At 32.7% G+C, this 24,187-nt stretch overlaps 2 protein-coding genes across 2 annotated transcripts; one reads left to right on the forward strand and one right to left on the reverse strand.

Annotated features, from left to right (window-relative positions):
* Positions 1 to 5,208: 5,208 nt before the first annotated feature.
* LOC141481409 (uncharacterized) lies at positions 5,209 to 8,230 on the reverse strand. The gene is made up of 3 exons (XM_074172896.1): positions 7,897 to 8,230; positions 7,531 to 7,639; positions 5,209 to 6,305 (listed from the first exon to the last, which is right to left on the reverse strand). Exons 2-3 carry the CDS (start codon positions 7,637 to 7,639, stop codon positions 6,016 to 6,018), a joined length of 399 nt encoding a protein of 132 aa, XP_074028997.1. The 5' UTR covers positions 7,897 to 8,230; the 3' UTR covers positions 5,209 to 6,015.
* Positions 8,231 to 12,347: 4,117 nt separating this feature from the next.
* On the forward strand, positions 12,348 to 24,187 carry LOC141481502 (uncharacterized). Its single transcript, XM_074173127.1, has 2 exons — positions 12,348 to 13,246; positions 23,543 to 24,187. The coding sequence occupies exon 1, from the start codon at positions 12,352 to 12,354 to the stop codon at positions 13,186 to 13,188; it is 837 nt and encodes a 278-aa protein (XP_074029228.1). The 5' UTR covers positions 12,348 to 12,351; the 3' UTR covers positions 13,189 to 13,246; positions 23,543 to 24,187.

Genomic DNA, 24,187 nt, shown 5'->3' on the forward strand with positions numbered 1-24,187 from the left:
ACAAAACAATGGAAGAAGAATAGATCAAATAACAAAATAAATTAACGAAATAAATCAAAAAGTGTTTTTCAGCATTGAGGAAGAAAACAACTCAATAACCATCGGATATAACCACAACAAAACACAATTTCAAATGGCATTATACAGGGAACCTAGACAAACCATCTCCAACATACCCGCAAGTTCAAACCATCCACCATCACACAAAATGGCTGCCTATAACGCATTCATATATAGAATGTTAAGGATACCACTTAGCAATGAAGCCCGAAACAAAGAATGGAAAATCATATACCAAATAGCGAACGAGAACGGATACACCCAAAAGACAATAGATAAATTAGAAAACAGAATCAAACAAAAAATACAGAACAAGGAGCAAGCCACCCCAACAGACAACATAAACCCAATAGTATATAAATCAAACCTTGCAACACACGCCATACAAAACAAACATAATTTCCCCCCACCAGAGAACATAAAACTCATAAAACAAGTCAATAAGGGAAACCGTATGGACATTTCGGAAAACTTAAACATCCATTAATTTAACAGTCATAAATCACTTATCGAGGAACAAGTACAAATCAAAACACAACAAGACCTAACATTCAATATATTAAACAAATCACGACCATAATATCACGACTATAATGGTAAAAATGGTGTTTGTTACGTGTTCGGAAGTAGAATGACCTTAAACGCTCTATTGCCTACTATTTAAATGTTGTTGTTGATTTTTAGTTTCTTCTTCTTCATTAACCTCTTCGCTTCAAAAACACTTCACTAGCTTTCTTCGAAAGCTTCTGATGATTCCTCTTCCATATTCTTTGCTTCACTATCACTGTCGTCATTCAAATCAATAATGAATTTATTTCCACCATTAATATGGAGGTGTCCAATGTTCATATAGTCTTTTTCAACTAAAATTACTTTCTTAATCTTTTTCTGCCAGTCTTCTACGGTATTTGAATTACTTTTTCTTTAATTATCTCTATTACCTCCTTATCAAATTTTGGAAAATTATGTTTACGCCTGATGATTTCCCCAAATCAATTCGATGGGATTGAAAACACAAAAATATGTCTCAGTATGGTGTGTCCATTCTTTTCAGCCATACTCTCAAGGGCATACACTTTTTCAAAAGTTTTTGTCTATGAAACTTCAAGTAGTTGGTTTTTGGTATAGTAATCTTCAAAATACAAATTAATATCCATTAAAAAATTTTGTATTTCATCTTTCCTCGAATTCTTATTCGGTACTTTGATGAGCTGTCGCGAATGAGGAAGCGTTGTCAAGAAGTATTACACTATTCGCATCCAAATTTGGGATCAATATGTTTTCAAACCATTCTTTGAAAATATTAGCTTCCATGTTCTTATGATAGTCAACATTGCAGTCCTCAAGTTTTTTCTACATAATTTCATAGAATTCGGAACCCATCCTTCACTTCCTCCGCAATACACAATGATTAGTCGCGATACTTTGTTTGCAGGCATGTTAGGCGTACACATTCTCGAACCATCAGTCCACCCTTTCGTAATTGTGTCTTGAGTGTCTTACCAAGTTTCGTCCAAATGAAAAATTTGCCGTTGTTCTTGTTCATATTTAGTAATTTGTTCTAAGTATAACTGTTCAACGTTTGTTTATTATTTTAAATCTAAATCCTAATTTCTTCATTCAATTCGGAAGACTTTTGTCACAGCAGCTCACGCTAAGGCTGGAAGTATTCAATTTCTTCTTTATAATTTCCGTTGCATGAATCTCATTACTTTTGTAACAGTCGTATATTGTTTTTTTTAATGATTTAATTAGATGAACATCTAAAGGTTTTGGTAATCCCGTATCACATCGCGTCTTGCGTTCATAAGGTTTGTTTTTGACTATTTTACGTACAATTGAGTAATGAATTTCGGTCAAATCTATAGTTGCTTGTAATAGTTTGTTTCCCTCGAAATCAAACTTAAGATGTAGATTCTTATATACGTTGAAACATACTCTCTGTGTTTCAATATTCAAATGCATCTGAATCTTATTCACCGGTGTCTCTTTTTCACATTGTTCACCATCGCTATTGGAATCACTGCACAGGAAAAAGTATGCGTTGTTACCACACTCGTTATAATTATTAGTACTTGTCCAAGGACGCCACATTTTAAACCACATTTTAATTATAATTGCACCAATATCGAATTTCAACACTCAAATCGCGATCAGTTCCTGAACCGAACATTGACAACACTACCCTTGTAACCATCCTCGCATTCTATTCGTAACCGCAACATGACTTCAAATTAAATTTTATGACTCTTCAGTCAATCATAAAACTTGGTAAGTAAAAATCATCCAATGTGAACCGCCAATTCTTCCGTCCACGTGGACTAGTTGGCAGCGGCTTTATTTCTCTGTATTGGTTTTTTTTGGCCTTTGAGAGCGCCGACACTTCAAGTATGCACAATACCGGTTACTTTGACTATACTTAACAATTTTAACAATATTTATAGTTATACATTACCTTTCAGCAGAAAAATCTTTGTCGACAAGATGTATTTCTTATGACATTTTACGTATATCTTTCTCCCTCTCTTTCTCTCTATTTCCTATGTCATATATATAAGCGCGATGACGTTATCGATTACTTTTTCCAATGGAAACGTGGTTAATGCGGTGCATCATTCTAAAGGTCTTGTAATTTTTTAATTCTATATTCAAAACCATATCAATACTTTCAAATAAATGACGTTGATGAAGTTTCAAATATTTTATACCTTTATTATAATATTGATTGATTAATAATAATTTTCGGCTCTCCTTAAATACTGAGAAAAAAATTTGATGGAGACTGTCACTGGAAATGAACTGTTGAATTCTTGAACGTTTCTTGGTTGTCCTTTTATAAATTAAAAGCTGATTCTCATTCAAGTCAAGTGTATTTGACTTGTTACATGTAAATGGTATTACTTCGGTTAAATTGCAGTCAAATTGTGTAGTCATTATTATTCAATTTTACTTTTTTTTCAAGATGAAACTTAGTTGAACACGTATTAAATAGATCAGCTTACAGTTCAAATTCCTGGTTCTGGCAGAATTCGTTTCATCATCTACAGATGAATTTGTCTTCGACGACATTGATGATATTCTGAACATAGAAAAATATTCAACTTGCTCAACAGTCGTAAAAGTAATCTTATTGAATTGTAGTTCGTTTATTAAATTCAAATTTTTCACTTACTGTATATAATTATATTTGATGTTTTGCTCAACTTTGATATTATGTATAAGTTATCTATGTCGTTATTGAAGAAATCGTAATTATATATATATATATATATATATATATATATATATATATATTTACGTATTATATATATATATATATATATATATATATATATATATATATATATATATTATAGAGTTATCGATAAACAAAATTACCGAAAAAAGAAGAAGAAAAGACACAGACAACGAAGCTGAAGCCTATGGGAAGACAAACAGACCATAAAAGGTGCATATGCAAGTTTTTTCTTATGAATCGACAGTGGATTCAAATACCGACGACAAATCTACCCGAGAATCAATGAATGCAGATAGCAGAAAGAATTATTCTGTACATGGTTAATATCATCATGAAAGCAAGATAATCAGCACAAGAAGTAATGTGTCATTGTCTAACGATTTATAGTCGGTCAACCACAATAAAAAGCATTGGATGAAGGTTGCCAGAACCATTTATATTTTTTACTAGAAATTCTGAAATTGTATCCCGTAATGTGGCGCCTTCATCGTAAGGAAAACAAAATTTTCATTGAAGAAAGTGCAAAATAAAATTATGAATGAAATTATGTTGACCTGAATCAAAGTTGAGATATAGTTTGCATTCAGATGTTTGGAATAACAGATTTACTGAAAAATAATAACCAAGTATAGATATTGAGGTATATCGTTTCGAGGCAGTTCCACTTAGCCAATTATCTTGAAATTTGGCAGGGATACATATCACTCGAGTGACAATGCATTAAAGACATTTACAATAGAAGAAACATAGAGGATAAGTTTGGTGAATTGAAGGATTTTTATCAACATTCATGATAGATGAAGAGTTTTGTAATTTAATTCCGATTCTATTAAAGATTGGTATTTCGGAAGTCAAAGATTGGATATTTTTACAAGGTTCAAAATGGAGGATGAGCTAGGTGATTTATGGTCTGATTCCATTTATAATTGGTATACAGGTGCTTTTTGGGCCATGATTTTTTATTACGTTTTTATTGACTCGCTTTCTTGTCTGTTTGTTCTGTACAAATCTTGTGAAGTGAAATTTGTTCAACTTCTTGTTGAAATTTGGCAGATGTTCATAATTTCCGTGACAATGCATTATGAAATTTTTGTTACAAAAAAAGAAAAAAAAATGGACGTGATGTGTGTTTATGGTCTGATTCTATTGAAAATTGGTTTGTGGGGGTTTTTGGAGCCAGATATTATGAATCAATAGTCAAGATTACTAAAATCAAGATGGCGGCTCCAAGTTTAGTGTTTTTGATCCGATTCGATTGAAAACTGATATGTGGGGGTTTTAGGGATCCGGGATTGTGGATTTTCAGACAATTCTCAAATTCAAGATGGCGGACAAGTTTTGTGATTATGGTTAAATTCAATTAAAAATTGATATGTGAGGAATAAGGAGGTCGGAGATTAGGAATATTTTGTAAAAATAGAATTAAATAGGAATTCAATGACATTTTTGGTTGTTGCCAACCCCAAAATCTCGGTCTGCGACCGCGCCTGTTCAAAAGATGTACTCACCAGAAAGAATTCGAAACATATTTATGATGCAGAATGGCATCTCACTATACACAGACCTCCATTATATTTTTGTCTATCAAAATATATTTCTCCTTTCAATCAGTCATCTCAATTAATATAAATCTCTACTTTCAGAATTTACCAAATTTTTTATGATTTCTATTCCTGAATGTTTAATATTCAATATGAATGCCCTCCAAATGAAATATTCTCAATTAAAATTAAAAGATTATTGCGGAATTAGGAATTTTTCATCATAGAGTTTTTCTAATTAAAAAAAATATTGTATGGTCTGTGTGTGTGTCTGTGTCAAAACAAAAAAAAAACAGAATCATTGAAACCATATGAAAATATTATTCTGTTTATTTGTATGAAAACTAAATGATAATAATATAATTCTTATAAGATATTTATTCACCTTCAAAAAATGTTTACAGAAAACATATGTTACAATAGTCACACATCAGTTTTTTGTTTAAGTACGTCACAATATTGTAGAGAGTATTCTCAAACTAAAAAATATATGAGAATAAAGAAGAAAATTGTTAGTGTATCAAAAATTAGATATTTACTGATATAAAACCAGTCACACTTATACATATATGAACAGTTTTAACTTTAGAGGCACACAGATGGAAAACACAGAAACATTAATCACAAAATCTGTAGTCTACACTCTTAACAAGCAAAAAATAAGTATTAAGACCCATGAATGAAGAAAAATTTCGTTTATATCATATAGTGGATTCAGTATAGCAATGATTGTTTTAGTTGGTATTTGATTACTGTAACTAATTATGTTTTAAAATACTAAGTTTGTCATTTTTTATCCCAGCCCTTATTTTTATTCTACTTGAAATATCTTTACAGTATTTGAAAACTTGTGTGCGTAACAACAGATCAACAATATATTTTCAGTGTTCTTTACATTTTTCTTGTGCCTCAAACCATTCAGGAAGATACTCAAAAAGTTGTTCATTTGCTTTGTCTCTAATATTGCTGATTATGTTTTTTGGTACAGTATTTTTTGATATACTGGTTATAATACAGCATTGTCTTATGTGAATTGCCTCATAAAATTTGAGGGCGTTTTCAAACCACTTCAGTTTTGAATATTGTAATTTTTGTAAAAAGTCAATAACTCATCATCATCTGCCAAATCTTCCTTGCTTTGTAAAATAACTCTACATTCACGACATTTAAATCGGTCTAAACATTTTTTTTACTAAGTAACCAGCAGGATTCCACTGTTGCGGAAAAATCATCTATTGTATCTGCAGGTGCATTTGATGCTTCTGATGCTTTACTTGAATTTGATGACTCTTCCTCCCCCTCGGTGGTCTGTAGAGAACTGTCTTCTACTGTATTAAAAATGTTTTCATCCTCATCCAATGATCCTGGCAACCGTTTGTGTTGAAGAAATCGAGGGTCAAAATGTCTGCTGCACAAAAATTTGTTACTTAGTGATTTTGGGCTCAGACCAGGCAATGTGATATTGCCTGAAAAAGAAAAAATACTAATTGGTTACTCGATAAAACAACTTGTTAAAGTTTTTATTTTTACAAGATTTAATTTAGTTTCATCTATATCGGTATCTGACTGTGTATCTGTAATCAAATCTTGCAAGTTGAATTTGACACATTTGTAATTATCCGATTGATTTTAATCGATAATTCCGATTAAAATGCATTATGAAATTTTTGTTAGAAAAAACAAAACAAAATGGCGGCTCCATTATGGCGGACAAGTTTTGTGATTATGGTCCAATTATATTAAAAATTGGTATCTGGGGGGTTTTCAGGGTCGGAGATTTTTTATTTAGTTTTACCTGTTTTGGTATCTGACTGTGTCCACATACTCCATCTTGTGTGACTTTTATAATAAATATCCATCATTTCGTGTTTATTCTTTAATAAATTTTAGAGTAGAAAAAATTTATTTTCAAAATTCGATATCTCGAAAACAGTTGAATTTAGGAAATGATGTGCTATGTCAGTTTTGTTCAGAACTTCAATCAGAATGAAAATATGGAATAATACATAAGGTGTTCTATTGAAGAAAAAGCAACTTTCTTTCTTCAAGACTTTTTGACTTATCCTGTTTACCTAACTTTTATTTAGTGTGGTAGATTTAAAAAAAAACTAAAACTTCTGTATTTTAATATTTTTGGCCAGCTATCTTACTCTAAGAGATAATCGACTGTTTCCATACATATCAGCGACCCTTCATGAAAAAAATTGATGCAACAGTCATGGATAATCAGTGGTGGTGGTGGTGGTAGTGGTGACAGGCGTGGTTGAAGAACTTGAACAAGGCAATCAAATTACCTTAAAGCTTTGCGATCTAACCAAATCTGTGCCTTACATGAAATAATGTTGAAAAAATTATGGATTACATGTATTTCGTATGATTAAATAAGAACCTATCTGACAAACTGCCAACAACTAGTACGTAATGTTCATGGTACTCTGTCAAACTTCCAAACTGTAAAAACAGATTCCCAAATGGGTCTGTTTTGGTGGTCCAATTAGATAAGGGTGACAAGAAGAACCATATATCATTATTCGTTTGCAAAACTTTTACATGAAGATATATAGTTGTTGAATTTTTTTGTAATATTGATATAAGAGTAGGACTCTTGCAGAATAATAGATCCATTGGAAGTTACTTTACATCAATATATTTTGAAATTGATATATTTTGGGAACTGTTGAGGTTTCTTACCTGAATGAATTATCCATTGTTTACATCTTGTGGGATCTTTGACTGGAAAACGGAAAAAACTCAAACTATGGTCATTTCTAGTTGAGAGTCCACATTTATTACCAGACATCTGGAAATGAAGATAAAATTGTAAAAGAAAGAAAAGGCTAACAACTCAATTAGGTAAATTTGCTGATAAAAATAATCTCATTATTCATAAAATTTTCACCAGTTAGTGTTACAAGGGTACTAGCCAAAGACCAAACAAATTAAAATGGCAAATTTTAATGCACCTTCTTTCATTCGTTGAATAATTCATTTTGGAAATAAATTTAAATGGATCTAATAACATGAAATTTCAAATATAATTATTGAATATATTTTTACCTATTTTCGATGTTCTGTCACAATTCACTCACTATAAAAGTACAAATAACACAAACTGACAACTACTAAAAATACAAAAAACACAAACTGATTACGAAGAAAACAATAAAACCAGATCAGAATCACAAAAATTCACTTCTAATAACAACCTCTTATATGCCTATAAATTGCAAAGCAAATGACTGACTGAGCACGACACGTACACGAAGACAAAACCTGTCAGAAACATAAAAATAATCATTTACAACTTTTTACTACGACACTTTCCATCTCAATATTTTATCTCTTTTTTGGAGACCACGGTATTGGCGCCATCTACTTTTCGTTTCCATCGTCCTCCAACGATAACTGCATAAGGTTGACTGACTATAAATATATAGACAATGACTGCGTCATCAAGACGTCTATAGGAATCGAAGTTCAGATCAAATAGAAACAGATGTAAATTGAAAATCAGCAAGAGGCAGCACATAAATAAACATATTGAAGGAAATTTTAAAATTTTTATTTGGATAGCTAATGATTCAAATATATTGAAAAATATAGATGATGACTTATCAGCTGATTTACAAAAAAAAAAAGGGCAAAAGCGAATCGTCACACTAAGGTTCATTAGGTGTCTAGTGGGATACAAAAGAAGACATATTCGCTTTCAAAACCAAATTTCATGAAATAGATAAAAATATATCAAATACTGGACGAAAACTACTGAAAAGAGAAGTTTTGAACGTGTTGATGTCGATAATCGATCGCACAAGGTAAAATACTTTTCCAAGACAAACGTATTAAAAAAAACTTTTTTGTGAGATTTTCACTAAAAATTTTTCAAAAACGCAACATGTGTTTTGCCATATAATATTCATACATAATTATCTATTTCTTAAATTTCATTTTTTATTTTTCCAATCTAGGCAGCGTTTAAAGGTTTTGAAACACTCCCGTTTTGCGTGGTGCAAATTTTGTATATTTTTCTTCCTTCATTACTTTTCTGAAATTTCAAATTTTTCATTGATGCAGCGTTTCAATTATTTACAAGAATTGCATTCAGGCAAGATTTCTTTAAATTCTAAATTTCTCATTATCAAAATATCTTTGGGGCCTCTCTCAAGAAAATTTCTTTAATGAAATTTTGTTCATTCATTGATTTGAAACAGGTAATTACGGGATAATCCTATCCTGTTGAATTATGTAACCCAAAATCATTTAAATTTGGTATAGGGTCAGGTATATCTATATAATTCAAATACAAGAATTTCTATTGGATGTCACCAATTGAAAGAAGGGGGTTGGGTCCATTTGAGGTGAAAGCAGGACATCTAACAATATTAAATTTGGTGGTATCATTTCGAATTCGAGCTCACAAGACGTTACCAGAGTTTGAGAAGCTTTATCGATATTCTAGAATTTGTGTTGAAAGATCCAGTTGTTTCTTGAGGTGTATTGTGTTTTCTGAACTCTGGCTAAGAAAAGGTAAGTTTTTATCAAGTCAAGATCATTTTTTATATAAAATCATCAATTACCAAATATTTGAATTAGCATAAGTGAACACGACTTCCGTCTTCAAGCAAATATTTTTTTTCGCGAGAATTTATTCTATTGGAGGTGGATTGATTCTGCTACCTTACAAGGCTGATGTCTCTGCGAATAGTCATGATGCTATTAGGTGGCCGGGAGTTATTAACATTGACTACCCAGAACACGAAGGTAACGCACTATAGATGCGATTCGATTGTTCAAATTGAAGAATAACGACACAAAATTTCATAGGTTAACACTACAAGTAGATAACTACAATACAGGGGTTTCGAGAAAAACTTAAATTGATTCTTTTAATTTTATTTTGGGGAATGTGAGGACTTTTATGAACGTTATGTTACTGCCTATTTAGAATTTTATTCAATTACCTCTATTCATGTATTCTTTCGAAAAACAGTTTTCAACAAAAATGTTTGATATTGAATTAGCTGTCTTTAGATATCGATTGTTCAAGTATGTTTTTTTTCGTATGAGAATGATGTTTTGGATACGATATTTTGTTTCATCTTCAATTCAGCAAGTCGGGTCTGTAAATGAGTTTGTAGAATATTGTAAAGCTGGCATAATGACATTTTTTTGTAAATACCCATATTTAGCCAAATTTCTAGTTACCTAATTGTAATTTTATCAAATCCCGCTATGCCCCCTACAGGGTTGAGTGCCCTGAAGTAAAAACTTCTCCCCACAAAATACATTTTGCGAGGAAAACTTAATACTCCACTCCATCCACCCCCGCTCTCCGAGCGGTCCTCAACTTGCTGATGGGCACTTCAGCAAGATTGACATCTGACCTCTTTTGGTCGAGAGTCAGCCTTTAGGTGCTATTACTTTCTGATAGGTTATCTATCAAATGTCATATACTAGAGATAATCCAAAACAGATTCCTGAAGTTGATTTTAGAAAAACCCCACCGATATTCTACGGAACTTTTATAAAAGGAATGCGAGATACTATACCTGAGGCAACTATAATTTGAATGTTATATTGAAATATAAAAAAATGAAAAAATCACGCCAGTTTACCTACGCATAATTTTGGTACCCGACAAAGACACATCTGTTCCACAGATGAGTAAATCTGTTGGTCAGCGATCATTTTCTTATACTCGTATAGCACCCAAGGTGTTCAATTTTTTTCCTGACCATATTGAAGAAGTAACGAAGTTCAACACGTTTAAAAGTAAGGTAAAAAACGATTTAGTCCTTTGAAATGTTATAATTTAAGGACCGAATATTGCATTTTTTTAGAGGACTCAATTTTATTTTTGGGACATGTATGGGGGGTCACTAGAAGCTTAACCTCAAGTTTTTGCGGTCACCACCCTTTTCCTCCAGCCATCATCTTAGAAACTATGCGTCTTACTAAAAATTTGTAGAGTCATAATTTGTAGAAAATTGTTTTGCCTACAAATATGTTCACATAACTTTTTGCCCTAAATTGAAAATTGATGAAGTTATAAGCAAAAAAGTGAGGAAATTTTTATAAAAATTTTCTTTCTGGATCTATAACTTTTTTATACATATTACAAAACGTTACTTCTGACCAATCTTGTAGATGATCTTTTGAGGAACATTTTTTTCTATATTTTTTTTAAATTTCATTCATTGAAAACGCTGTTACAGCGCTCCAAAGTTGACCGGGTTCGTCAATGCTCATGAGAATCTGGTTGAAACGAAATGTTTGACTTATTTTTGAATTTTTTTGTTTATTGTAAATATATTCTTACAAAATTTTTGTTAAATTCTTAGGCGCGTTTTTACGTGGTATCACCAGTAGGCCTACTCCACGGATATCTTGCTTATAAGGTATCCTCGACATGATATTTTTAATAACTTATTAGCTAGCTACTCTAATCGACTTTCCTTCGATGGTTCAGGTTGTGGCTCAGAATCTAAATCAACGTCAAATGTGAAAGGTTGAAGAATGACAGTAGTTAAAATTGGAGCCATAGTCGGACGTTCATCTTCAAATTCATTTTTTTCCTTTAACTTTGATATTTCCATAATATTGATGCATGTTTCGCCAGAACAATAGAGGCATACTGTAGAGCATTTCAGGCCTGCTTTTCTGCAGCCACACATGCTTCCACAGTTTCCTTTGCATCTGCAGAAAATTAATTTCATATGATCCGGGGTGCTGGAGGCTTGGAAGCATCCAAATGTTTGCATGCATTTTCCAGCCCCAATCTTCAGGATTTTGATATCTTCCGAGCCACGACTAGACCTGGTGCTATACTCGGAGACTGTGAAAACGAGCAGCATCTTGTGTTGGAGGCAGCGATGATAAATTAAATGAATTTTTAGTCACTGTCTTGGCAAATCGTTTGAATCGCAAGCCGTCTAGTGAGTCGTCTTTATTACTGCCGTATAAAGCTATAAAAAAACGTTCGCCAACAAGAGTGAGCAAAGATGGGTCGACTTTCGCACTCAGGAATATCGCGGTTCCACGAGCTAATTCAGGATGTTCCTCCATAATTCTTATAAATTTTAATTTCCCCATATTATAGGCTGCTGATGTTGTATCACATCCTGAAAAAGCATGAAGAAACAGCAAATTCTGTGTTATGAGATCTCCATACATAAAACTTGAAGGGCTATATAACTGAGCATTGACGAACCCGATCAACTTTGGAGAGCTGTAACAGCGTTTTCAATAAATGAAATTAAAAAAAATATAGGAAAAATTTTCCTCAAAAGATCATCTACAAGATTGATCCGAGATAATTTTTTTTGTAAAATATATATACAAAAAGTTATAGAACAAAAAAGCAAATTTTTATAAAAATTTTCTCACTTTTTTGCTTGTATTTAGTGCAGAAAGTTATATAAACATCTTGTAGATAAAACAATTTGCTACTAATTTTTCAGTAAGTCTCATAGTTTTCTGAATATTCTTTTCATAAATGAACATATAGTTACTATGATTCAGTTGAATCTTGACCATTTCAGTAGTTCTCACTTGTTAAGTCAGGTGTTTGATGTTTATTTTGCTTCAGATCAACCTGTGGACGTATCGAATAAAATAAACATGCTCTCCACGGTCAAACAAGACTCATCCTCCATCAATGATTCATGCGAATTTGTTTCTAAAGAGCAGCTTCCACCATGCCCGCTTCCACTTCGACCTCAAGAAGGTACTCATGACGAAGAAGTGGCATCAAATGCTTCTGATTCATCTGTGGGGTCAAACATAGAAGACCTCTTAGAAAAGGAACCTTCACCAATCAAGCTTAGAGGTCGAATTCTTAAAAATCAAAATTATAATTCTATTCTCATTGGGTGTGGAGAGCTTTTGTCAGATATATCGGAAGGCTCGGATGTAATGGACCTCGATAATAATGAAGAAGATGAAGAGCATGACTTGAATTCGATCTCCAGATATGAAGATGTGAGTGAAAGCTCAAAACTGAATGAATCGTTAGATTCAATGTCGACTACAATTTCTATTTCATCTGATATAGAAGAAGAACTAAAAATCCTCTTTAGCGAGGATGATCAGTCATCCGAATGTTATGGGGTTGATAAAACAGTACACCAAGACTTTGACGATGCGATTTTGAAGCCGTTCATGAACACCCTAAAATTGGAAGACGATGTTAGTGGACCCTCATCTCAAGAACATTTTCATCAAAATGCTACCTGCTCTATGAACAATTCTGTCGAAGTCGAGAAACCTACTTTCTCAGTCAACATTGGCCGCCCACTAAAGAGGCCCGCTGAACGAGGTTGCATCAGAGTTAAACGATTCAAAATGTGAAGAAGACATGATGAATTAACCGATTTATTTTTGTCAGAAAATTCCAATGTACAGAAAGGTGAGTTTTCTGTTTCGAGATTTGAACCGTTTTTTTGGAATTCTCTGTATCACTTTTCAAATTGAAGCTTTTGGGTTTGCCACGAATGAAGATATCCATAATAACTGGATTTTTTCCATTCCCCATTGGGGATATATAAATACATATCCAGATACGCATATATTTACAACAAAATTGGAAAAGAAATCATTAAACATCCAAGATATGTAGGTATAAATGAAAGTGGTGTTTGTTTCAACAATCTTGTTCATTTGGTATATTTTTTGCAGTTCATCAACAAACAATGGATAACGTCACGCCGATCTCGAAATGATTATTATTATTTACTTATTATGTAGGTAGATAAATCAATTTAGTTCCAATATGAATAATACAATATTCATCTCACCATAATCACCGGGAGAACGATATTTATATGTTGAAAGAATTTATTTGTCAAACAAATTAATTCCAAAACGATCAAACGAATGACTCTTTAAATTTCGAACAATAATAATCTAATCGTCTAAAAAGTATTCAATAGTAGATCTCACTTATATACAACGAATCAATCTAATATTACCGAAAGTTCTACATGCATTCTCCATAAATAAATCGATTTTAAACAATTTTTCAGGTCAGTTGAGACATTCGTAAGCGAATAACCACACCTCAACAAATAACTTTATTTTACCTATTAGAACTTTTGTGAGATATCTGATTTTTTTTCATGACAAACTTGAAAATTAACAAAAGTTTCAGTTTTTTTAAGTACTGAATTTATTTACTGAATTTATTTCTGAACAATTAAATATCTCTTGAACCATTCCTTTCAATTGTAATAAATACAAAATATTCTCAAAAATCTTGAAGAGTCATATAAATTAAAAACTACGGATTAAATTTTACAAAAATTGAGTAATGTTTGTTTTCGAATCAGTATGAAAAATGGTGAAATGAACACTTTGTATGAAAATTACAAAAGAATAATGACCTATTGTATTGAAATGACAACTGCGTATACATGGCTTCAGTTTCTTTCAAAAACGTAATCAATATTAGTAGTATCTAGTTTTCGATATATTCTTCTTGCTCTGCACGCAATCCAATCTCGACCACTTTAATTGTCCTCTGTATGATTTTAGATTTCACAGAGAAATTTCTTCTAGCACTCCAAATATAAGGTGTTTTTATAGAGGTATACAACTTTGAGATTGAATAAAACAAAGATTAATTTTTAAATTGACATGAATTTTGCTTTATTTGAAAGAATCTTCTGGCACATAAATATGACTTCTGCTATATGACCTTCACGGCTTACTCGGAAGTAGTCTAATTTGGAGGTCCAATTTTCGATAACTTTTTCCAACATTTGTGGCCGTATATCGGCAATAACGCGGCGGATGTTGTCCTCCAAGTGGTCAATTGTTTGGGGCTTATCGGCGTAGACTAGCAACTTCACATATCCCCACGGAAAATAGTCAATTGTGGCACGAGCTGTTGAAACCCAGCTCCTGTTCATCATGGTTGTACAATTGATGAGCGAAAAAGTCAGTAATCATGGCTCTATAGCAGTCACCATTGACTGTAACGTTCTGACCATTATCGTTTTTTAAGAAGTACGGACCAATGATTCCAACAGCTCATAAAGCACACCAAACAGTCAGTTTTTCTGTATGTAACGGTATCTCATCATTCACTTGGAGATCATCATACCTCCAAATACGGCAGTTTTGTTTATTGACGTAACCATTCAAACAAAAGTGAGCTTCATCGCTTAACAAAATTTGCTTATAAAAATAGAGATCAACGGCAATCTTGTTTTGGGCCCATTCACCGAATCTACGCCTTGCTAAGTGTTCGTGTGGCTTCAATTCTTGTACGAGTTGAATTTTGTAAGCACGCAAACCAAGATTTTTCCAAAAAATCTTCCATAAAGTGGATGGACAAATCTAATTCCTTTGCACGATGGCGGATAAACTGATTCGGGTCTTTCTTTACGCTACGCTCGACAGCAGCAATGACTTCTTCTGTACGCACTGTACGACGTCTCTGTGAATGTCGTAGTATCATTATAATAATAATAATCTTTTTTGAAATAGAAAACCTAATATACATATCTATGAGTGTAATAATTACACTAGCACAATGAAATACAAAAAAAAGTGTCTGAAAAATTTTAAATTTAAACAATTTGAGATTCACTCTAGCAGACAGTGAATATTACATATAAAGATTTCAGTATCATATGTTAAGTAACATTCTAATAGATAATGAAATATAGGTACATATATACATTAAATTATTATTAAAACAGTGACATTTGGTTTCATTACAGATACAAATACCCTAGTGAACAATTGAAAACAATTATAAACAATAAATGAAAAAACAATAAATGATAGCAAATAATGTCCCAAATAATTTCACATAACTATACAATTTGTATTCTATTTTTTTTTAATTCTTCAAGTGCTCCTTTAAAATCTTTTAAAATGGATATTTTTTTTATTTCTTCAGGTAATTCATTGAACTCGTGGAAGCCCTTAAAAATTAACCAATTCCGAATGCCGGTCTGTTTATATGTATATTATTGGAATTTCTTGTATTATAATTATGAACGTTTGTTATCAAATTTGATGTAATCTTTAAAATATTCTGGTGTCATTCCATTTAAAATTTTGTATACTACAGTCATTGTAAAATAGTAGAGTCTACTTTTAACTGATAACCAATTCAAACAATCAAGCATACTTTTTATGTGAGTACGGCGATTTGTTTTCAAGATTACTCTCATCCCTCGATTTTGTAGTTTTTGTAGCATATTTAATTTATTGAGGTCAAATAAAAATAATAATGACGCACAATAATCAAACTGTGGTTGAATAATGGTATTGTAAACTGTTACTTTGGACTGCATTGACAAATTTTGTGCTATTCTACTGAAAAAATATAGTTTTTTCGATATTTTCTTATGTATATATTCAAAGTGATTGTCAAAATTTTAAAAATTATCCAGTTGAAAACCAAGGTATTTGACTGATGACACAACTTCAATTTTTTCGTTATTGATATTGAGGTTTATACCGTTGATATCTAGAGAACTGTATTTATATTTCGTGGTGAATATCATTGCTTTTGTTTTTGTTACGTTTAACTTCAATTTGTTAGTGCATAAATACTCATTTACCGCTCCTAAAATCCTAACCATTTTATGAATAGCTCTATCTAAATTCATATCGCTACACATGAGCAACCGTATGATCAGCAAATAGGTTTATGAACTCAGATTCAATAAAAAGTTGAATATCGTTCATATATAAACCAAAAAGAAGTGGGCCCAGATCGCTATCTTGGGGAACACCTACATCAATGTCTTTTTGTATTGATAGTGCATCTTTAAAACGGACTTTCAACACCTTTCCATCAATCCCATACATAATTTCTCTATCAATTGTCTCAAAAGCTCTTTTTAAGTCTAAAAATACAGCAGTAACATATTTCTGGTTAACCAAGTTAGTTTCAATATTACATATTGTGAGCTGTAATGCTGTTTCACACGAGAAGTTTTTACGAAAACCCGATTGATTATCTATCAAAATTGAATTTTTAGTGACGTGATGTAATAACTGATCATATACAGCAACTTCCAGAATTTTTGCAATTGGGGGCAAAGTATTAATCGGTCGAAATTCACTGGCTTTATTGGTGTTTGCTATTTTTGGAATAGGAGCAGGGACGAGCAACACGCGGCCCGTGGTCCGCTTAAGGCCCGTTAAACATGTTTATGCGGCCCGACAAGCATTTCTAAAATTGAATTTATTTTATCCACTCTCTTCCATCAATATATTTTTATAAAATCAATCACAATAAAATGGTAGTACACACTAAACCGAAACAATTTTTTGTGACGAGTTACACACTTGTTCAATAAAACATGCAATACGATCCCACCGTGTCTGTGCTTGTTTGTGTTTGCTTCTGACACACAATCAGTTAGACTGGTAAGCTGTAAACTGTCAATTTTAACAATTTTTGTGTTTCTTGAAAGGCGTTAGTGCAATATTATTGTCAAAAAGGTAATATTAGAGTTGTTTTATTCAAAATTAAATTGTCCTACAAATGTTTTCAACTGTCAAATTTTCAATCCATAATATCATCTCGGAAAAAGCACAGACATTTCCAAGAAAAGTGGAAATGATTATTTGTTCACTTTCGTCAAACATAAAGCAGTATGCTTAATACGCTCAGAGACTGTGTTGACATTAAAGAATATAATATAAAAAGGCATTACGATACAAAACATGAACAACAATATGAAAACTCATCAGGACAACTCCGGATAGATAAGTTTAATCAAATGGAGAAAAACTTGGCAAAACAACAGGCTATTTTTGAAAATTAAGCTATTTCATCAACTACCGCAGTGAAGGCTAGCTTTGTTGTCAGTCAAATAGCATTTCCTGATAAAATAAATACTATTTTGAACATTAGTTTATCAAGATTCACCATTGCGAGAAGAATTGAAGACTTGTCAGAAAACATAGCTACAACGCTGCGTGAACGCATTGCAAAATTCGAATACTGTTCTTTGGCACTTGATGATAGTTGATGAAGCACAACTGGTTATATTTTTACGTGGTATTTATGTTACGGTAAAAGTACATAATTGGTGATTGTATACAATCACCGGTAATTGTATAGGTACAATCACCAAAGTCACTGGTAAATGTACGAAATTATTCTCAATTATCTACTTTTACCGGCAATTGTATACAATAACCAAGGTAGAGCGGTAAAAGTAAGAAAATGAAATGGAAATAAGAAATAAAAACAATAAAATCAAATAGTTTTTCAAGTAGTGTAATTTTTATTTATTTTTTTAAACCTGAATTAAAAACAAGAGGCTTTTTTACGATATTTTTTAACCTAAATTAAAAAAGACGTTTTTTGCCTAAATTAATAACAAGAGGCAAATTTTGTATAACATTTGTACTATTTGTTTTGACATGACAAACTCTCATGGCACTTGGAATTACACAGCTTTCCATTCTTTTTACATTTACACTTGTCTGTTTTACACTTAGTTTCGCAAACACATCTCTGATAGCCTTGCCCACCCGACAATGAAGTTTTTTTAACATACTCGCGCAATGAAATGTGAAGATTTGGAACCATATCTAGAGAAATGAATGATTCTTTGCAGAGTGTAAATTGATTTCTGCTATACATCTGTGGCGGTCGCCCTTCTTTAGTACCCAATTCATACAACTCATTTTGAACACACATAATAACAGCCAAAACATTTCTACAATCACTTCTTGCCCTGTCAACATCGGGTACTCTTAATTTTACCGTATCACCTACATTTCCGGGGGGAAATCTTACATTTGATGTTTTAAGCATTTTCTTCAAGACCTTCCTTAGCATGTGCCCGTTTAATTGCTAAAGAATCTTGTCTCTCTGTGATTTCATTAGAAGCTGGTTCTTCTGGAATCGCATTGGGCTCATTCACTGATGGCTGTTCTGGAATTTGTGCTAATAGAAGCTCATTTGGTTCATCCACTTCTGCATCTTCATGTTCTACGGAATCATGACCCGACTGGTTTTCTGGTAAACAACTGCGTTGTAACACTGCGCTTGCGTGTCTATCGTTGAAATGTGAATTTCTTACTTTCACCAAGCTCCTCTGGCGATTGTATACAATTACCGGTAAAAGTAGGAAATAGAAGGTTTTTTAAGATTATTTCCTACTTTTACCAAAGACTCCGGTAAATGTATACAATTACCGGTAATTGTATACATTTACCGAATTATGTACTTTTACCGTAACATTAACACCAAATTTAATATTACTGAAGAATTGTGTTCACTAATTCCAATGCAAGGGACTACAACCGGCAAAGACCTGTACGATGAACTAACGTATGTGTTGGAAAATTTTTCAATTTTATTAAAAAAGATTATTGGTATATCGACAGATGAAGCACAAGGAATTCAAGCATAGAGGTAGGAGTATCGAGAAGGCTATTTCAAGACATTAGGAAGATAAATATTCGTTAACCACTCCATAATTCACCGGGAAAATTTGTGTGCGAAAAGATTGAGTTCGCCAAATGTCACAGTACCACTAATAATCAAACTAATCAATTATATAACAGTGCCGAATTTCTCATTAAAATTTCAAGTAAATTCGTTTTTCTGTTCTCTTCTATTCTTCTATTTTTTCATTCTAATGTTCATTGTAAATAAAGTTTTGTAAATTATTATTAAGTGTTACTTTATGTGCGGCCCGCCAAAAAATTTCAAAATTTAAAATGGACCGTTGATTAAAAAGGTTACTCACTCCTGATTTAGAGTAAATATGATGCGAAAACGTTCCATAGTTAATCGAATTAATTGCTCTGAAGGACGATTATGTTGACCGTAAAATGGACGTGAGTGGGAGATACGTATTTCGAACAGAACCATGATTTTCAAATTAAATTTGCACAATTTGGAAGCGTTGTTCAGGCCAAACCAAACTAAACGTAAATAACTTGACAGCTGACAGAATAGCCGCCAGTTGAAAAAGTGTTGCCAATTCAAAGTTCTATGCCTCTATCAAAAACACTTTATATTGGAGAGTTATTATTTCTTGTTTTACATGAACCAATGTACGTATCGTAGAACCCCTTTTGAATAAAATATGCACGTCCTTCACCGCCAAAGAAACTCATTCATCAATAATACATGTTGATGAAGACAACAAAATCTCAATATACGAAGCGATTATATTTATAGATGACAATATAAAACTCTACTTAGTTTGATTTTGCTGTGAAATTTTGAAACAATTTTTTCATAATTCTTTGTATCGCTTCTCAAATCGAACCTCTTGATGTGAAGGAATTCGATTTCCGGGTTTTCATCCCCCAACAGAAATTTTTCAAAATGTTACCTTTAAACCCAATTAAAGTTCTTGAAATCTTTCAGCATCTATAACATTGGTAGTCTTCTTTGTTGGTGGCTGCTTATCGGGATATCGTTCAGCGAAAGATCTACGCATGTTCGACGTAAAAACACATTTTCATTCGGCATAAATAATAATGAAGTTTAAACAATTTTCAATTCATTTCTGAACGCGTAATTACACATCAAGAATTAACTTCATTTACTACAACTTCTGTTAGATATCCGATTTTCACATTGAAGTGGCCTTGTAAAAATTAACAAAATTTTCAGCTTATGATATAGGTACTCTGAATAATTGAATATACAGTGCGTTTCTTTAAAGTCCTCTCCTTTTATTTCTCGAACGGGTCAACTCAAAAAATGGAAATTTGGGATAATGAAATCAATGCATGAATACTTTATTTTGAAGTGAAATTGACAGATGAAACTTTCAAGATAGCGACTGGGCGCTATCTGGGAAAAAAATAAATGGAAAGGGGGGTCTTGTGACACGTTTTTATGAAGCTCCTGACAAATGCTTCACAATCGTAGAATATAATGTCAATATTTTGAACCAATACAAAATGGTGGAACTTTCAATAATAAGGTAATAAGGTCTAGGTCAGTTCAGAAGATGCTTGAAATGGTTGCCTTGAACTTCTTGACATATCTGTTCTGTTTAAAATCTGTTTAAAATCTGTTTTTCCGTTAACCAGCTGTCGCACCCCTACGAACGACAACCCTCAGAAGTCGAAACTTGTGCGAGCTAAGGATTAACGAGGTCTTACCTTTTAACGTGTGATTCCTAACACGGGTTGGACGGTAGCAAGTGAAGATCGATCGTTCAGACTAGGGCTTGAACCACCGACCAACACGGCAGTCAATTCGAGTGAGTGAACAAAGCACCCACGCCGAACCGCTTGGCTACCGACTGACCATGAACAGCCTATTCGATATTTCACTTCAAACATTTTCGAACACAGTAACGTCAATATCTCTCCAAATATTTATTATTCTCTGCCGTATATCCAATATTGAAGCAGGTTTAGTTTCGTACACCTTTGCCCCATTAAAAAAATTTCAAAGGTGTCAAATCTGGCGAGCGGACTGGACATTCTGTAGGACCTCGACGACCAATCCAACAACCGGGAAAAGTAGTATCCAAATAGTTTCTTACTTGTCTGGTATGATGTGGTGGTGCTCCATCTTGTTGGAATACAATATCCATATCGAATTCATTAGGATTCGCTCCAACGATTTCAGTGATGAGACGGTCAACAGTAGTTTCCAGCATATTCAAATACAGTTTCCCTGTTGAATTTTGATCAATTTATTAGAGGTCCTACAATATGGTTTCCCAATATTCCTACCCAAACGTTTCCCCAAACGGGAAACGGCAATTTTGTCTGTGAACATTGCCGTTTAAAAAATGTACATTCGTCACTAAAACAAATATTGTGGGGATAGGTAGGATGCCTTGCAATGGTTTCCGTCAGTTAACTGGTGTAACATTTTAATTTTGTATGGGTGATACCTATTCCTCTTCAAAAGTCTCCAGCACACAGTGGAAGGAGACACCTCACAAACATTCGCGACGGAATAAGTAGACTGTTCAGGATTTACCACCATCTCACCAATTATTTGCCCTTGCTGTTCTTCCGGAATGGACGGATGACCTGGGGGCTTTTTGTTATGTACACTACAGGCAGTTGTGAATTTGGATACAAGTTCCCTCAAATATTTTCTATAGATAGGACGATTCGGAAAACGTTCATTGAAAATCATTTCGGTCTCGTGAAAGTTACGCGTCGCATCGTAAATAAAAATTGCTTCAATTTTTTCTTCCAATGGACGAGAATTGACCATTTTAGAGATTGTTGACGTGGTACGTTTCTACTAGTAAAACCGAAAACTAAATGAGAATATTCTAACCGAACAATGATATTCACTGTTGTACTGACATTTTTTGTCGTTTTTATAAACAAACCATAACTCAACAAACCTTACCGGGTTGTTGGAATTGCCATATGGCAGATAGAAAGGAATATTTCTAGAAATATCGATATTAGTGTGTTTGTCTTCAGGAAATTATTAAATGTCCCGCCATTTTGTAGTAGGTGAAGATATTGACTTCATATTCTAGAGTTGTGAAGTATTCATCAGGAGCTTCGAAATAATGTGCCACAAGACTCCCCTTTCTATTTAATTTTTTTTCCCAGATGGAGCTTAATCGCCAACTTGAAAGTTTCTTCTGTCAATTTTACTTCAGAATGAAGTATTCATGCATTTTTTTATTATCCCAAATTTCAATTTTTGGAGTTGACCCATTCAAAAAATAAAGGGAAGGGACATTACAGAAATACACTGTATTTGGAACCGTTACTTTCGAGTACCTATAATAAATACAAAATATCTTACTGTGGTATTGGTTTTACGAATAAACCAATACCACAGGGAACGCGAGTTGATTATTTGCTTTTCTACAGGCGAATAATAACGCTCCTCCCCCCCGTCCCAAGGGGATTACGAAGTTTTTATCGAATTTAATATTTATGTTGGTTCTAGTGGATTTTTTCCTTTACTTTGCTGTTATGCTGTAAGGTATTTTTAATGTAATATAATTTTTTGATGAAAACATTCATTGTTCATATTAAAGACATTTCGAAAAAAAAATTGAATAGAAAATATAAGGGTTATGTCTATTTCTAAATGACTATAAAGAATAATTATTTCTGAACACTTTGTATGGAAATTGAAAAAAATCAAAAGTATTGAAATCTCATTACTGCGTGCGAATGATTTTTTTCATAACTAATGATATTTCTACGTAAACAGTACGCGAGAAAAGAATTAAGAAATAATTGAGTATACAAGGTATTATTCAAGTATGAAAAGAAGTGAAAGAGTATTTTTTAACAATCTTATTCATCTGTGAAACTTTTTTGCAATTCATCTTCCTTAACGAACAATAAATGTTCATCATACCGATCTGTATAATTGAAAAAAAAAATTTTTACAGCATATTCTTGTATTATCTACCTTTGACGTCAATGAATTGAATAAGTTCTAGTATTATACGAAAAATACAATGAATATCTCACAATGGTGATCCGGAGTTCGAAATTTGAATTACTGTTTCTTTCACGTCGAGAAATTTCATTTGTCAAACAAATAAATCAAATCATTTTGAACTTTCCGTTGAAACAAATAATGAATAATAGCTACAAGTAAAGTTGTTTTCGAAATATTCTTACACTGCGTAAATATACCTACTCCGAATCAGTCAAATTTCGAAGGATTCAGTTGTTCCTAGTTGTTAAGGTAGTTGGAAATCAAAATTTTATTCATCACTTCTTCAGAGGGTTAATTTTTCTTTTGTTTCAGAACATACTATGGACGCACCGTATATCCCTATTTGGATAAAATAATAATACTCTCTACTGTCAAACAAGACTTCTCCTCCGTCAATGATACATGCGAATTTGTTTCTCATGAGCAGCTTCCACCACGCCCATCATCATCAAGTACGATCTCAAGAAATTACTTAATACGAAGGTGTAGCATCGAATGTTGATTCGTCTATCGGCTCAAACATAAAAGACCTCTTAGTAAAATAAACTCCCACCAATCAAGCATTGTCGAATTCTTGAAGAACATGATAATAATGATAATGATGATAATAATGAATCGTTGGATTTGAAGAATAATTGTCAGATTTTTATTGACCTTCTTTGGATACCTTTACCTTCCACAATATGAACATTGTAATGGAGAACTTAAGACATGTATAGTAAGGACTAAAGTTACTGCTCAAACAAATAATTTGACATCTGTTTAATAATTTGAAATATCAATGATGATTAAACAACTGTATCAGTTGCCCCAACAGGTAATACACCGACAAATGTATCAGATATGTCTACTGGATCAAACATAGAATATCTTTTCGATAATAGATCTTCTACAATAATATATCGTGTAAAAAATATATAAAATAGTGATAAAGTGCCCAGTGACCAACCTATTACA

This window comes from Leptinotarsa decemlineata, unplaced genomic scaffold (genome assembly GCF_025532065.1).
Source record: "Leptinotarsa decemlineata unplaced genomic scaffold, Ldec_3_MD MMD2_tig00000199_RagTag_RagTag, whole genome shotgun sequence".
Taxonomy (NCBI): Eukaryota; Metazoa; Arthropoda; class Insecta; order Coleoptera; family Chrysomelidae; genus Leptinotarsa; species Leptinotarsa decemlineata.